The sequence below is a fragment of the Vipera berus genome (genome assembly GCF_964194415.1).
Source record: "Vipera berus genome assembly, chromosome: 3".
In the NCBI taxonomy this organism is placed as follows: Eukaryota; Metazoa; Chordata; class Lepidosauria; order Squamata; family Viperidae; genus Vipera; species Vipera berus.
Genome location: NC_138204.1, coordinates 132,253,012 through 132,269,409, shown reverse-complemented (window position 1 = coordinate 132,269,409; position 16,398 = coordinate 132,253,012). Strand labels below are relative to the sequence as shown.

Sequence of the window (16,398 nt, the reverse complement as noted above, 5' to 3'; positions counted from 1 at the left end):
AAACTAACACTTACACACTAAAAGCATACATATTAATTTCAGTTATGACCACATGGCCACGAAGACGTCCTCAGACAAGCGCTGGCTTTTCGGCTTTGAAACGGAGATGAGCACCAGCCCCTAGAGTTGGAAATGACTAGCATGCATGTGTGGGGGAACCTTTACCTTTTACCTTAATCAAACTAACACTTACACACTAAAAGCATACATATTAATTTCAGTTACTTGATTGACAGTCATTAGTGTGCAGCCTTGGATAAGAACTGCTTGATTCTCTGAATGCTTACTCCGAATCTCTTTACTTATAGTAAAGCCTTCTGAATGTAATCCAAGTTACTTTTAAGCTGGTTCTCAGAAGGTTTTTTTATCATTCTTCAAAGAAATGAAATACTCAGCTGTGCATACATGAGATGTGATGCTGCCTTTGAGCTCTGGCAGTTCTAACATCTGCTTTGTAAGGCTGATAATGAGAGTTCACACTTACACCACAGACATGGAAAGATTTTAAAAGATGTCTAAGATTGTATTTCCAAAGCAGAGAGCTGTACAGACTCTTCCTTTCATGGACCATCTCTGTTCAATCACATATACTTGTCCTGTCAGGTCTGGCAGGAGGGGTCCTGCCCTGCTCAGGTCCTATTAGGTCCCCCAAAGAGGGCCTTTTCTGTCATCATCCTTGCTGTTTCTTGGAGATTAGATTGACTCCCAACCCTTCTAGCTTTCTGTATGGCCCTAAAAATGTCATTTTGCAACAGGCACGGGGACTTGGGAGCATGATACTGCTTGTGCTGTGGCTATATTGATGGATGTTGGACTCCTTCAGCTATGAAAGTTGTAGTACGGCTTTTGAATTATTTTTATTGTTCTTAAATTGCTGCGTTGTTTTAATGTTTTTATATTGGGGTTTTTTTAAATTGTGAGCTGCTAGAAGTCACATATTTGAGATGGGAGGCTCTACAAATTGAAATAACCAACCAACCAACACTGGCGTTGAAGGACAACGTATAAGAAGTTGGGTTTCAGAGGGAGCTTGGGCTTTTCCATGTGGAACCACTTTTGCCTGTCCCATCAGGTCAGAATGGGCAGTCCAGCTGAGGCCTTGGCTGCAGCCTAGGATAAGCGAGCAATGGATAGCTTTGATGAGGGGTGGGCAACTATGGCCCCTTTATGACCTGTGGACTTCAACTCTCTGGCATTACTGCTGGCTCAGTAATTCTGACCTAAAGGGGGCATAGTTGCCCACCTCTGCCTTAGACTGTAATATTGCAGGATCCCAGAAGCGGGTCTTCTTGATGGCAGCTCCTGCAATCTGGAATGACATTCCCACAGAGATCCATATTATTCTCAACCTTAGTGACTTTCCCAAAAATATTAAAAATCTGCTTGTTTTCCTAAACATTGGGATAAAATCACTGTGGAGCTCTGGTTTGTTATTGTTGTAGTTGTATTTGTTGTTGTTGTTTTGATATTGAATTAGCCTTCTGGTCAATTGTGTTTTTTAACATATATTTTTATTTCTTTTCTTTTTTTATTTGTAAGCCATCCAGAGTCATTGAAGAGTTAGGCAGTCTCAAAATTGAATAATATATATGTACTTTTTGATTAGGGTTTCCAGGTTTGATTTTTTTTAACCAATAAATTTCATGACCGAAAAAACTATAAAACCCCATGTGAACTCACAGAAGAACTAGATTCTATTTTCTCAGCCTGATAATTCTCATTATAAAATACTACTTTTTGTTGTTGCTATACTCAGAACATTTCTGAGTAAAAATGTTTTGCTTTTTTAAAAAATAAATGTATTTCGTACTTAACTGGGAAAAGTAGAGTTAAATTAGAATCACAATTATGGGCATGTTGATGGATTTTTTTAAATTTTCAAACGTATGTTTTTATTTCACAGTAGATACAGGATTAAGTCATATATAGATAGGGTGACCTTAGCTTGCACTAATTTGTTGGGTACTATCCCTATAAAATTAAGAAGGTGGCAATTGGTGCAGTTTATATTTTAATGAGCACTGTGTGTATGTTTTTGTGTGTGTTTTTCAAAAGCAAAAATAGAATTCATATTTTTAAAATTGCCCATTTTAATGACCTGTTGTTATTTTTTATTTTTTTTTCAGGTATATACATACAAACAGAGATCACTTACACACCAAAAAGTTACACCTATGCAGCCTACAAGCACAGATGGTCTGGAAGATATGGCAGCACTGATAGATCTCCACGAGGGTGCTATCATGTACAATTTATTCCAGCGATATCAGCAAGACAAAATTTATGTAAGTGTCTAGAAGGGCAGAATAAGACATGAATATTTTTCATGAATGATCATGTTATCTAGCACTAAAAAAATTCCCTTACAGAGTATATGGTGTAAATACGGTATAAAGTGCATGGCAACTTGGTAGAAATGATTCCTTAATATTGTTGCTGACCCCAATAGATGAACAGCCATTTTTTAGGGGATTCAGATGGAGACATTTTGTCTAGTCCCCTTCTCAGTCTAGAATGGTGTGATTCCTTTTAATTTTTTTCAGTAATAGTCAATTGTACTATGCTTAAAAATCGGTCCATATTAATGCTGAAACTAGGATTGTTATGTCATACAGTGAAATGCAATCGATTTTTTTCCCCGGTTAGCCTCCACCCTGACATGCCCACTTCAAGGAGATGAAGGGTAATTCTTTATTCAAAGATATGGCTATAATTCTCAGATCGTTCAAGTTAAAATGCCATTAATTTTGAATAGCGCTTCTCCTCATTCTAGGTATTTCTTTCAAACCCATCTGTACATGATGGTAGAGTGGCATCTTATGTTCAGATATTAGATCAGTACTGATCTTGTTATTTGATGGTTATATTTCCATAGACAACATTTGGATGCTACGCAGATATGTAGTCCTTAGGCTTGAAAATATAATTTGCTAAGACTTATATGAGATACTTCATCTAAAGTAAAAACTGTATTCCCTAAGGTAAAGACTTTTTTTTTTGGTGTTCAAAAGCTTGGTTCCAAAATTAGATGTGCCAGCGGTATGGTGGTTACTTGGCTTGCTTTATCAAAGACAGCATGTCTGAAAAGTACTGTAAAGGTTATTCTTTCATGGGATAGTTGCACTTACACAGAAAATTTTGAGGGGAAGAGAACTGAAAACCACATAAGTACATATGCGCTATAGTTAAAGGCAAGGGCAGTCTAATTATGGTGTTAAGAATTGGCTCTGAATGCATTTGTTTCCCACAGATTGCAGGCTGTCAGCTGGTTTGGGTAAATACAAGCTGAAATGAGGTCAAAACAGCATGAAAGAAAGTGATTGAAACAAGTTTATGTTAAAGCTAAAAATAGAAGGACTAATACATTTTGGAAATGAATCCTCTGTGATTCAAGCTAAAAGCATTGCCTTTTAGCACATATATTCTTTTAGGCATAACCAAGAGGTTAGTGACGGTTTTACCACATGGGGCAAGTAGTTTTATCAGAGATGAATGTTATCTCAGTACTGTTGTGATGAAAGAGTTCCTCCTATTTGTGATATTGATTTCCTCTCAATAATTTTAAGATAGCTTTGCTTTTAATGTGTGCGTAGTTCTCAGTGCCTAAAAGAAAAAGAAAAATACAGCATTTAAAATATAAGCAGACAATAAACCAAATCCTGCCAAAGTTTGCATTTTGAATGAGACCCTCTTTTTCCTATACACTCATTGATTTGTCTAGTGAATATTCCTGAAGGGAAATTCAGGAAAAAGACAGAGAACCTAAGAAAAGATTTTAAGAGATGTTGTTGTTGTTGTTGTTAGTTGTGAAGTCGTGTCCGACCCATCGCGACCCTATGGACAATGTTCCTCCAGGCCTTCCTGTCCTCTACCATCTTCTGGAGTCCATTTAAGCTCACGCCTACTGCTTCAGTGACTCCATCCAGCCACCTCATTCTCTGTCGTCCCCTTCTTCTCTTGCCCTCAACCTTTCCCAGCATTAGGCTCTTCTCCAGTGAGTCCTTCCTTCTCATTAGGTGGCCAAAGTATTTGAGTTTTAGCTTCAGGATCTGGCCTTCTAAAGAGCAGTCAGGGTTGATCTCCTCTAGGACTGACCGGTTTGATCGCCTTGCAGTCCAAGGGACTCGCAGGAGTCTTCTCCAGCACCATAGTTCAAAGGCTTCAATTCTTTGGCGCTCAGCCTTTCTTATGGTCCAACTTTCACTGCCATACATTGCAACTGGGAAGACCATAGCCTTGACTATACACACTTTTGTTGACAGGGTGATGTCTCTCCTTTTTAGTGTGCTGTCTAGATTTGCCATTGCTTTCCTCCCCAGGAGCAAGCGTCTTTTAATTTCTTGGCTACAGTCCCCATCTGCAGTGATCTTGGAGCCCAGGAAAATAAAATCTGTCACTACCTCCATTTCTTCCCCATCTATTTGCCAGGAATTGAGAGGGCCAGATGCCATGATCTTGGTTTTCTTAATGTTTAGTTTCAACCCAAGTTTTGCACTCTCCTTCTTCACTCGCAACAAGAGGCTCTTTAGTTCCTCTTCACTTTCTGCCATTAGAGTGGTATCATCTGCATATCTTAGGTTGTTGATATTTCTCCCGGCAATCTTAATTCTAACTTTTGATTCATCTAGCCCTGCCTTTCTCATGATGTGCTCTGCATATAAGTTAAATAGGCAAGGCGACAGTATACAGCCTTGCCGGACTCCTTTCCCAATTTTGAACCAATCAGTGGTTCCGTGTCCAGTTCTCACTGTTGCTTCTTGGTCCGCATATAGGTTTCTCAAGAGACAAATAAGATGGTCTGGTACGCCCATCTCTTTAAGGACTTGCCACAGTTTGTTATGATCCACACAATCAAAGGCTTTAGCATAGTCAATGAAGCAGAAGTAGATGTTTTTCTGGAACTAGCCCTCTGCTCTTCCCCAGTAGCATATTGGACGCCTTCCGACCTGAGGGGCTCATCTTCCAGCGTCATATCATTTTGCCTTTTGGTACTGTCCATAGGGTTTTCATGGCAAAGATACTGGAGTGGTTTGCCATTTCCTTCTCCAGTGGATCACGTTTTGTCAGAACTCTCTGCTATGACCTGTCCGTCTTGGGTGGTCCTGCACGGCATAGCTCATAGCTTCATTGAATTACACAAGCCCCTTCGCCATGACAAGGCAGTAATCCATGAAGGGGCTTTAAGAGATATCAAGGCCTAAATGTGATAGTAAAGGGTTAGTTAAGAGCAGAAGAGAGAGAGAAAGAAGGTGACCTAGATCAAAGGAAGAACAAATGGTAAACGTTGCCCATTCTATTTTTCTATACATTCCTACTTTTTATGGCTGTTTTGTCCATTGCAGTAATTTTATTTCAACATTCCAGGTAGGTTCTGTATTTGGATGACTTGTTTTATATCACAGAACTAATGAAACTTGTTTTAGCATAGCATCTTTAGAATAATATATTGAACAGTTATCAACTACAATTGGAACTCCATTTGCTTTATATCTTCGTTTTGGTTCAATAAGCTCTTCTAATAACACTTGATCCATCTAATTATGGAATGCTTTTCAATGTAGCTTTATTCCCAAGAGAGATCTTTCAGGGAGCTAATGACTACTTAATAATGTTAAATGAAACAATGAATTGTTTTATTCTCTCTTGGCTTCTAGCCAAATGCAAAAAAAAAAACATTTTAAACATCCCAATCTTTGTTATCCTAATCTGATAAATATTGTTTTAGAAGCATCTATATTCTAGATACTGGCTTTGGCATACTAATTCTGATTTACAAGTGAGCTTAAATCCATTTAATATTTTGGAAGCCATAATTAAATGTGGATGGTAAGTGATTACCTATGACGAAAGTGAGAGGCTAGGAAGTTCTCGGATTGTCTGATCTTCCGAGGAATGAAAAACCATCAGGCTTATATAGTGATTTTAGATAGTCTATATTATTAGTCATTAGAAACTTCTGTGTGGGTTTTTTTTCCGGTTGATGTTTCAGCTTTTTCTTTAGATCGAGGTAATTTTGCAGATACTGTATAAATGATCAAGGGGTTTAAATATATGACCCGTATCCTTATTTCCCATGTGTGTTTTGTTTGTTTTAGTTTTTGCCATAAGAAAACACAGACCTGAGGAATAGTGCATCCTCTGGCTGCAAGAGGTGCCCATTCTTTCATTTCTCAATTTTTAGATCTGAAAGTATTACAAACAAAACATGGGAATAACTTAGTAAAAAGCACATGCAGAGCAGAAAATAAGCAAGATTAGGCCGGCCTTCCCCAACCTTTCCGGCTTTGCAGACCAGCGTTGGGGAGGGGAAGGTTCGGTGTGAGTGGCAGGCGGGTGTGCACTCATGCAACTCCATTTGCACAAGTAGTAGTCACACACATCCGCCACCCGCATAAATGGAGCTTTGTGCGTGCACTTGCCCGCTGTGTGCATGCTCATATTCTGAATGGGCCGAGGCCTGGCGGTTGAGGAGCCTTGGTCTAGGCCAGGGGTAGGCAACCTTGGCTCTTTTATGACTCATGGACTTCAACTCCCAGAATTCCTGAGCCAGCCAGGCTGGCTCAGGAATTCTGGGAGTTGAAGTCCATGAGTCATAAAAGAGCCAAGGTTGCCTACCCCTGGTCTAGGCCATATCGTGCAGCAGCGCCCTATCTCTTGAAACAGAGTATGCAGGAATGCAACAATATTTGCTATTTAGTTGACTGTCATATATTTGCATGTGTGTGTGCGGCTTTTCACCAAGATGTTCAAATAAATTATAAAGATATGTTTTCTTGAAATACATTCAGTGTTTCCTCTGAAATAAACACCTGTACGTACCAAATTCCCTTTTGGCAATTCTTCTGGGTGAATCAAATGTTAAAGCTGGCATAAGAATAAAGGTTCTTTAGAGTCTTGTTTCAAACTTTCCTCTCGACACTTCTATTTGAGTCTGTTTTGTGGCATTTATTTGTTCCAGCTATAGAAGGGAGAAGGTAAGCTTCTTACTCTTTACAGAGAATGACATTTTTCCTGAATAGTATTAATTTAATTTGTTTATAGAGGAATATTTCAATACATTGCACCTGTCATATTGGATAGCGTCTTGTTATGAGAACACAACACATGATTAAATGATTGGAGCTATCTGTAACAAATGATGGCACTAGGTAGAAGCTCCTATAAACATATAATCATATGTTAAACTATTGCTTTTGAGAAAAATGTTTGACCTCAAACACTTAACTTACAATTTAGGGAGAGAATTGGACGCTGTCCCTTACAAATTAGGTAAACAAATTAAGCATAAAGCAAACTGAAGTGTTGGCAAATCAAGGGTACTTGCATGCGTGCAACCATAAATTATATCTCACTTTAGGATACAAATGAAGAAACAGCCTATCAAAAATATGCCTTACATATTTTTTGTACTAATTTGTGTCCAGTGGCTGACCTACTTGGCTCACAGAAAAATGAGCTTGCAAAATGGGAAGCAACAGAGTGAGACAAAGTCAAACATACTGTATCTCAAATTACAATGTAATTTGTTTTATCAACAACTATGGGACAAATTGCTAAAGACGGACCTTCTGTTCTCTTTATTCAGACAGAGATTGCAGGAAGTCAGAAACAAGTCATTACTTTGAATTCCCTTGCTGTCCCGTGGGCTTCCTAAAGGAATCTGGTTGACCACCACTGATTTATTTTTACACTAGGAAGCACAGTCTTCTACAACACCATATAATACACTGCCTTTGAAATTCCACATTTGGCATGCTCCTTCTATGTGTTTACATGTGTGTGTCTAGGCACATACTTTTCCAAAACACAAACTAGCCTTGGGTATGCAGAATTAGTTGGATGGTACTTTGGGTTGCAGCCAAAATCATGAACCAGATGTATCTTTCCTTACATCCACGGGGTATTTTTGAAAAATGTTTTTTTAATGATATGTATCTTTGCCAACATTAAAATAAACTTTTTAGTGATTCCAAGTTAAAGCCTCACTACTTTTTCAATGTGTTTGGCATTTAATAGGGTTTTTTAAAAGATTTTGTCTAAAACAAAAGTTTTAAAGAATGTGAAAAGTGAGGCAACTGTTAAGTTACATGAAGGGTCTGTGAGAAATAAAATTTAGTTAAACTGTTTGTGGTTCTAATTTTTGCAAACATTCAATTGAATACATTTTTGAATACATCTCTTATAATCATTCATAATGTTAGTATCACTGTGAAAATGTTTAATTCAGTGGGCTAAATGGAAATCATGCAGCTAATTATTTTATTTATTACAGTACAATCTTGATTCTTTGGACTTCCGTTCAATTATCCCCACATGCAAACTTTTGGTTTGGCATCAGTGCATGGACATTTGATATAATTTATGTCTTTTGTGCAAATGCAAAAACAGCAATTATGTAACTACAATAACACAGAGAGATAATATAATTTTGAATTTAAAGGACATTTGCTGTTACCAAACACTGTTTCAATCCAGATGGGCTGTTGAATTGAGATCTTGCTTCATTTTGTCTTGTATATTTCTTGAAAGAGTTCTCCACTGGGTTCCTCCTTTGTTCAGGACTGTCAAGGGTCATAAAATGAAACATACATCTCCCTTTGCTCTTTACTTTGTATATTTAAAAAAGAATAATCTGAATTTAAATTCAGTCTTTAATGTAATCAATTACAGTATCCATTAGGACTGGGTCATAGATTTGGAGTAGGTGGCATCATTTCAGGGGATTCTTTCAGGCAGTGCTGATGGAGGAAAGACCAAATCGTTTCTTTGTGAGGTACCAGTTCTCTCCTCACTCCTGATGAACATCTACATGCAAATGCTACCCAGTTTTACATCTCAACTCTTGATGGCCCACATTATGCCTAAGATTCTGCTTCACTTGAAAGAAGATTTAAGTGACTGATTTTTGAGGCTTCCTAGATCTGGAAAGTTTCCATATTTAGTTCTGAATTAGGTTGTACTCTCCCAGAGAGTGCGGGTATACAATTTGGGACTATTCTTAGAATTCCTGCTTGAAAGACAATGCAGCTATGGCTTGGAGGGACTTTGCACAAATGTACCTTATTGCCAATTGTGCCCATTCCTAGAATAGGAGACCTTCCAGTCTACATTGGGTTGCCTTGAAAACATGAAACTATAGTTGGTCCAGAAAACAGTAGCACTGGTAGTTATGGGTACATCCTATTATTTCCAAGTAACATTGGTACTTTCTGGTGCAATTCAAGGTGCTGGTTATGACCTATAAAACCCTCCATAAACATGGGGCCACCTGTTTCTTTGATTAGCATGTTCTGGGTCCTGTCAATGAAATAATGTCATATGTTGGGAGCCAAGAGATGTGCCTGCTTTGTTGCTGTGCTTATCATATAGAACAGCATTTCCTTTGACATCTCAATGGCCCTTTCCTGCCTTTTGTATAGCTTTGGGTCGGTTGATCTTGTGAACATGTCTGGGTTGACTGACTTGGAGTGTGTGTAAACCGAGTCTGGTTAAAATTGCTTTATGCCATATTGCGTGTGCTGTTCAAATTCCTTGCTTAATTGTGTACGCACGCCTTCCAGCCACCATAACGCAGGCCAGGCCTACGACCATTCACGACGGTGTAAATCGAGGACCAGTCGCCGATAATACCCAGTGGCGTACGGACAAACAGCCCATTCCCAGGATGGTGGGGAACGGCAGAAGGTGCACAAACAGAGGGCCGTATCGTCACCGGGAGTGTCATCTCCGCTCTGTACAAGCGGTGAGACGCTCCGACCCTCTGTACTTCCCCGGAGGACCCGGGAGCGAAGGTGTGCAGCCTCCTATGCTAAGGCTGGTCTACCTGAATGCCAGGTCCGTAGCTAACAAAGCTCACCTCGTTCGTGACCTAGTGGAGAGCGAGCATGTGGACCTGGCTTGCATCACGGAAACTTGGCTGGGCCCAGAGGGTGGTGTCCCTCTGGTTGACCTATGCCCGCCAGGTTTCCAGGTACTGCACCAGCCTCGGACCCGCGGAGCTCCGGGAGATGAAGCGCCGGAGACGGGGCCTAGAGAGCCGTTGGAGATCCAGTCGATCCGAATCCGACCGATTGCGATTAAGAATCCTCACCAGGTCTTATCTCGCTGCGATAAGGGTGGCAAAATCCAACTACTTTTCCACCCTCATCGCGTCCGCAGATAATCGCCTGGCTGCCTTGTTCAGGGTGACTCGCTCCCTACTGAACCAAGAGGTGAGGGAGGAACCCTTGCAGGGTCGAGCCGAGGAATTCGGTCAATATCTGCTGGATAAAATTGCTCGGATTCGAACTGGCCTGGACTCCAACTGGGCTGAGCTGGAAGAACAAGACATGGACAGTCTTGTCGACGTCATCTGGGAGGAATTTGATCCTGTGACTCCTAAGGAAGTGGACAGGATTATGAGGAGGTTGAGCTCCTCCACATGCTTACTGGACCCGTGCCCTTCCTGGCTGGCTTATGCAGCTCGAGAGGGGACACGAGGCTGGTTCCTGGCGGTCATCTCTGCTTCTCTGAGTGAGGGTCACTTCCCCACCGCCTTGAAGGAGGCGGTGGTGAGACCTCTCCTCAAGAAGCCCACCTTGGACCCATCTTCTTTGAATAACTTTCGTCCAGTCTCCAATCTTCGCTTCCTTGCGAAGGTTGTTGAGAGCGTGATGGCGCACCAACTTCCTCAGATCCTGGATGAAGCGGTTTATCTAGACCCGTACCAATCGGGCTTCAGGCCGGGCTACAGCACGGAGACGGCATTGGTCGCTCTGATGAATGATCTCTGGAGAGCCCGGGACAGGGGCCATTCCTCTGTCCTAGTCTTATTAGACCTCTCGGCGGCTTTCGATACCATCGACCATGGTATCTTGCTGCGACGCCTCAGGGGACTGGGAGTGGGAGGCACGGTTCTGCGGTGGTTCTCCTCCTTTCTCCAGGGTCGCTCGCAGTCGGTGCTGGCAGGGGGACAGAGGTCGACCCCGAGGCCTCTCGCTTGCGGAGTCCCCCAGGGGTCGGTCCTCTCGCCTCTCCTGTTCAACATCTACATGAAACCGCTGGGTGAGATCATTCGCAGCTTTGGAGTAGGGTACCATCAGTATGCTGATGACACCCAGCTTTTCATCTCAACTCCAAACAATATCAGTGATGCCCTCGACGTGATGTCCCGCTGCCTGAAAGCGGTCCGGGAATGGATGGGGAGGAACAGGCTTCAACTGAACCCGGACAAGACTGAATGGCTGTACGTACCGGCAAGCCAGGATACTCAGAACATCCCATCCCTTAACATCGGGGACAAGTTACTACCCCCTGTTGATAGGGCCCGCAACCTGGGTGTCCTCCTAGACTCGCAGCTCTCCCTGGAAGATCACATAGGAGCGGTGACCAAGGGGGCCTTCTCCCGGGTTCGACTAGTTCGCCAACTACGGCCTTATCTGGACCTGGATGCCTTACGTACAGTCACCCATGCCCTTGTGACCTCTCGCCTAGACTACTGTAACACTCTCTACATGGGGCTGCCCTTGAGATCCACTCGGAAGCTTCAACTGGTGCAAAGTGCAGCGGCACGGACACTCTTGGGAGCCTCCCGATACTCCCATATCACACCTCTCCTCCGTGCGCTGCACTGGCTTCCGGTTGCCTTCCGTGTGAAATTCAAGGTGCTAACAATGACATACAAAGCCCTACATGGCATGGGTCCGGACTACCTACGGGAGCACCTTCTGCCAATGTCTGCACCCCACCGTCCTGTGCACTCCCACAGAGAGGGCCTCCTCAGGGTGCCACCGCTCAAGGAATGTCGGCTGGTGGCCCCCAGGGGGAGGGCATTCTCAGTGGGTGCGCCAGCACTCTGGAACTGCTTACCAACCGAAATCCGGATGGCCCCCGACCTCCGCACCTTCCGGCGCGACTTAAAAACCTACCTGTTCCAGCAGTCCGGCCTGGCCTGATAGCTCTAATTGGGGTCCCAGTTTGTTTTTACTATTGTTTTTCACTATTGTTCAATCTGTATACCTACCTTACTCTGTACACCGCCCCGAGTCCCTCGGGAGAAGGGTGGTTTATAAAAATAAATAAATAAATAAATAAATAAATAAATAAATAAATAAATAAATAAATAAATAAATAAATAAGTCATCACACCTGTGGCAATATAAAGTGACAAAATATATGGATTTCATTTACCCATAATATACCTTAAAGCTTTGTCAAAAATACAAAGATGGCCCTTGTTATTTCTGGTATTCCATTCTAGCTGAACAGCGAATAAGACTGTGGATAAGGGATAATATTGAAAAGTACTAGATACAAACAAATTTGCTGCAGGTGCATGAAATCACTTATGGTACCAAGATTGGATGTGCATTTTCCTATCACAGATACACAAGACAAAAGATAACAAGGGTTGCTTATATCCTATGATGCTGGCATTTTTCCCATTTATTTTTAATTCAAATATTTAAGTCTTTTTTTAAAAAAATTGGGGCAGGAAAGCTGAGAAGAATCAATGAAGATGTTCACAGGGATATCAGTGCCCACATGTTGCCTTTCCCTCCCCTTAGGCTTCTGCTGGAAAATGTCCCAGAATAGGTTCTGGGTTGTGCCTTATAGCTTCTGTTGCATTTTACAATCATAGGCTGCAATTTTACCATATTTAACTTGAAGAGAGAGCCAGTGAAAACAAATTCTGCATAAAATTGCTTTTCCCAAACAATGTTATTTGCTTGTTGTTGTTGTTTTTTAGTTGATCAAATTATCCCCAGCGTGTTGGCATTTTTCTCCCCTTCAGAGTTGGGGGTTTCCTCTGCTTTGTATGTGCTAGGCCTTGTCAAATTCAATATTTTTTAAATTCAAGAGTATAATGATTATAGCAGTATATCCAATCAAATCACCCAAATATGCCTTTTTTTTCTTTCAGACTTACATTGGTTCTATTGTTGCCTCAGTTAACCCCTATAAGACTATCCCAGGTCTGTATGATCAGACCACCATAGAGCACTACAGCCATCATCACTTGGGAGAGATTTCACCTCATATTTTTGCTATTGCTAATGAATGCTACCGCTGCCTATGGAAACGTCATGACAACCAATGTGTTCTCATCAGGTATTTTGAATAATGTATTAATTACTCCAGCTTTTGTTGCTGAATTGTGATTATATGTGAAATTTTGCATTGCTGAATATGGTGGAGAAAGAATATTCTTAATTCTTTTCTATAAGATCTCATTTAAAATGAAGTACGTGGAGGTGTAGCTTCATTACATGATCCCAATTTCTTCTTGGAAGACAAATACGTTTATATATATCTAATATATGTCTTGTGGTCATTCAATAAAAGTTATGTTTATAGTTTTGTATAGCTTACTCAGGTCAATTAACGTAGACTTCATTTCACTTTGAACACTTTGATTTTCTCACTGAGTTATGTCATGCTGTGCGGAAGATTAATTTGTCACCACTCCTCGTGAATAAGTACATTGATCAAAGAAAGACCTTAGAAAACCCATAAATAACAGCAGCAATAATAATGAAAAATCTTGAATGTACTGGTTGATTTAATCTCCTTAACTGAGCTTGCTTATTTTCTCTATTATTTAACCTAACCTACCCTTTCATTTAATGAGGATAAAATACTTTGTCACTAGATCCTAATGTTCAGTGGTTTTCTGACACAATATTTCAATTATTGTATTAATGAAATGTTGCACTTCAGTTCCCTACGTGTGTTAGGACATATGAAATATGTTCATGTACAATCACTCAAACTAGTAGCATGTCATGGGAAGGGCTTTGGAAGAGCAGGTTGATGGATTTGTCAGTTGTCTTGGATTCCATGCTTTGAAAGGGTCTCATCTAAAAGAAGATTACCCAATTATAGTTGCAATAATTATTTCAGTGTTCTGGGTCTCCCATCAATACACACCTTAGATTTCTCTTGGTAGAGAATTGCATAGGCTGCAGGAAGAAGGTCTTGGTAACGATCGATCGTTGAATGAATATTGGCTTTTAAAATTGGAATATCTGGGGAAAACAAGGCAATACAGTTGTTTTTTTAATCCCATTTATATCCCGCCCTTCTCCGAAGACTCAGGGCGGCTTACAATTTAAAGCACAAATCAATGTGCTTAGCAATAGCCTTCATTCTATGTATATGCCTGCTTATTATTAGGGCTCCCCCCCCCCAAGCGGCATTATTACAAAGTCAGCTTATTGCCCCCAACAATCTGGGTCCTCATTTTACCTACCTTGGAAGGATGGAAGACTGAGTCAACCTTGAGCCTGGTGGGATGCGAACCTGCACTAGTTGCTCAGTGTGCCTCCCTGAGGGGAGGATGAGGAGGCAACTCCAAAGTTGAGAGATTTTCATGAAAAAGGCCACCTCTTGTGTAGTCACTGAGCAAGATGACCCAAGATGATGTCATCTGTCTTTTGTCTGGCTGTCTATCACATTTAGATACCATTTATCTCACTATCCAAATTCAGACACAGGTACAAACCCCTAAGAATACCTGTTCCCTTTAGATAATATAGTCGTGAAGTGTAAAAGCTTTTAAAGCAACTTCAGCTGTTACTAGAAACCAATGTTTTCTAGTTTTTTATCTTAATTTCATCACCCGTATCATATATATTCAGCTGTACCTCTCATCACTATTAGCAGCTCGGCCTGTTCTTTACAAAAATTGATTTTCAAAAATTGCTATGAATTGGGATGTGAAGGCTGTGGATGATACTGTAGCTATAGAGATTATGCTAATTTTTATGGTTTAATTTTTTTTAATGACTAAGTGATTTAAATGTAGGCAGTTTGCTGCAGAGTATGGGCAAAAGCAGAAGACTGATGTTGTTGCCAGAGAAAGATGGGTGTGTTGAAACTGTCAAATGCATCTTTCACAGGGAGAGCAGAAAATTTTTTCAACGGTAGCCCAATTTTTGGCACCAGCTAATAAAACCTGCCATGTTGTCCTATTAGTGAATTATTTTATTCCACATTCAGTAGGGATTGTATATCATCATTGTTTTCTATAGGTTCAGGGCAAACAATAAAGGTGATTGAGTATGTACTGCATTCTTAGCTATCACACATCTGAATTGGTATTGCCAGTATTATTGTCTGTTTCTGACTTTCTAGCTGCTTCAGCTAGAAAGAATGACCACCTCAATTGTCTACAATGTTTTGAACCCTTTTTACAAAAAATTTTGGAAGCTTAGGAACAAAAAAGCGTCTTTATGGCTTGCAAATTACTGGATAAAAGGCTTTTGGACAGAAATTTGCTCTAGGGGCTATGACTTTTCTAGGCTATTTAAAATGTAAAGAGACAATAAAACAGTAGTTTGAAGACATGGATGTTCAGATTTTGCAGGGTTTGCTTCCAAACAGAAATACAGTATCTGATCCTGATCAGTGCTTCATAGCACATTGACTATTGTATAGCTGCAAATGAGATGTTTCTGTTAATATCATTTATTCTGTGCCATAATGTTAATGGTTGTTTTGTACTATACTTGCTGTCCAGAATAGCAGTTACAATAAATTAATTGGTTGGTTGGTTGATTGATTGGTTGATTATAATTATACTGTATATTAACATAATTATTTTGTTTGGTCTTCTCTAAGTATAGTAATGTAGATTACAGGAATCAAAGCTATGTATTTGGTGCATTGCTCTTTAAAGGCAGCAACCCCCCCTAGTGGAGCTGCTTGTTATTTATCATTTTGTTGCAGGTCATACTGAATTTAGACGATACTATAATGACTGTATTAATTATAATGAGTTATTGGATTGTTGTTTCTAATAGAATTTTATTCAGCTAGACAAGTATTAGGAGTGTGGTCCTATGTTATATTGCTGTGTGGTATCTACTGTGTTATTGAAACAATATCTACAGTTGGGCAATACCTTTATTAGAACCAACTGGAACACCATAAAAATGTAATAGCTATTACATTTTGGGGGATTTTTCATCAGAACATACAGTGTAAATGGGAAAGTTACTCTGCACTCTTGAATAAGTTTAGCAAAAGGTGTTATTTTCATTGACTTTCAAAAACACATATAAAAGACTGAGTAATTAACTAGGGGTTTCCTCAGAGTTTAAGCCAGGGGTCTTCAAACTTGGCCCTTTTATGACTTGTGGACTTCAACTCCCAGAATTCCTCAGTCCTGGCTGAGGAATTCTGGGAGTTGAAGTCCACAAGTCATAAAAGGGCCAAGTTTGAAGACCCCTGGCTTAAGCTATTATGATGGCTTTTACATCACCCTCTCCCCTCGTATACAGATAATATGTTTACAACATAAAGATGGTTGATCAATGATATTTGAAATGCTTCAAGCTTCAGTTAATTCACTGGGAGGAGGGAGAGAAGGTGACCTTCTGGAAGGGATAAACTGCAAGGGGTGTTTGTACATATGTG

The 16,398-nt window shown here is 40.5% G+C and overlaps 1 protein-coding gene across 1 annotated transcript in view; it reads left to right on the top strand.

The window, feature by feature from the left end:
* MYO10 (myosin X) overlaps positions 1-16,398 on the top strand; it is a 155,672-nt gene that overhangs the window by 61,666 nt on the left and 77,608 nt on the right. The window contains exons 3-4 of the mRNA XM_081323252.1: positions 2,127-2,285; positions 12,902-13,089. Of these exons, the coding sequence (XP_081179378.1) occupies positions 2,127-2,285; positions 12,902-13,089 (347 nt within the window). The remainder of the gene's footprint in view (positions 1-2,126; positions 2,286-12,901; positions 13,090-16,398) is intronic.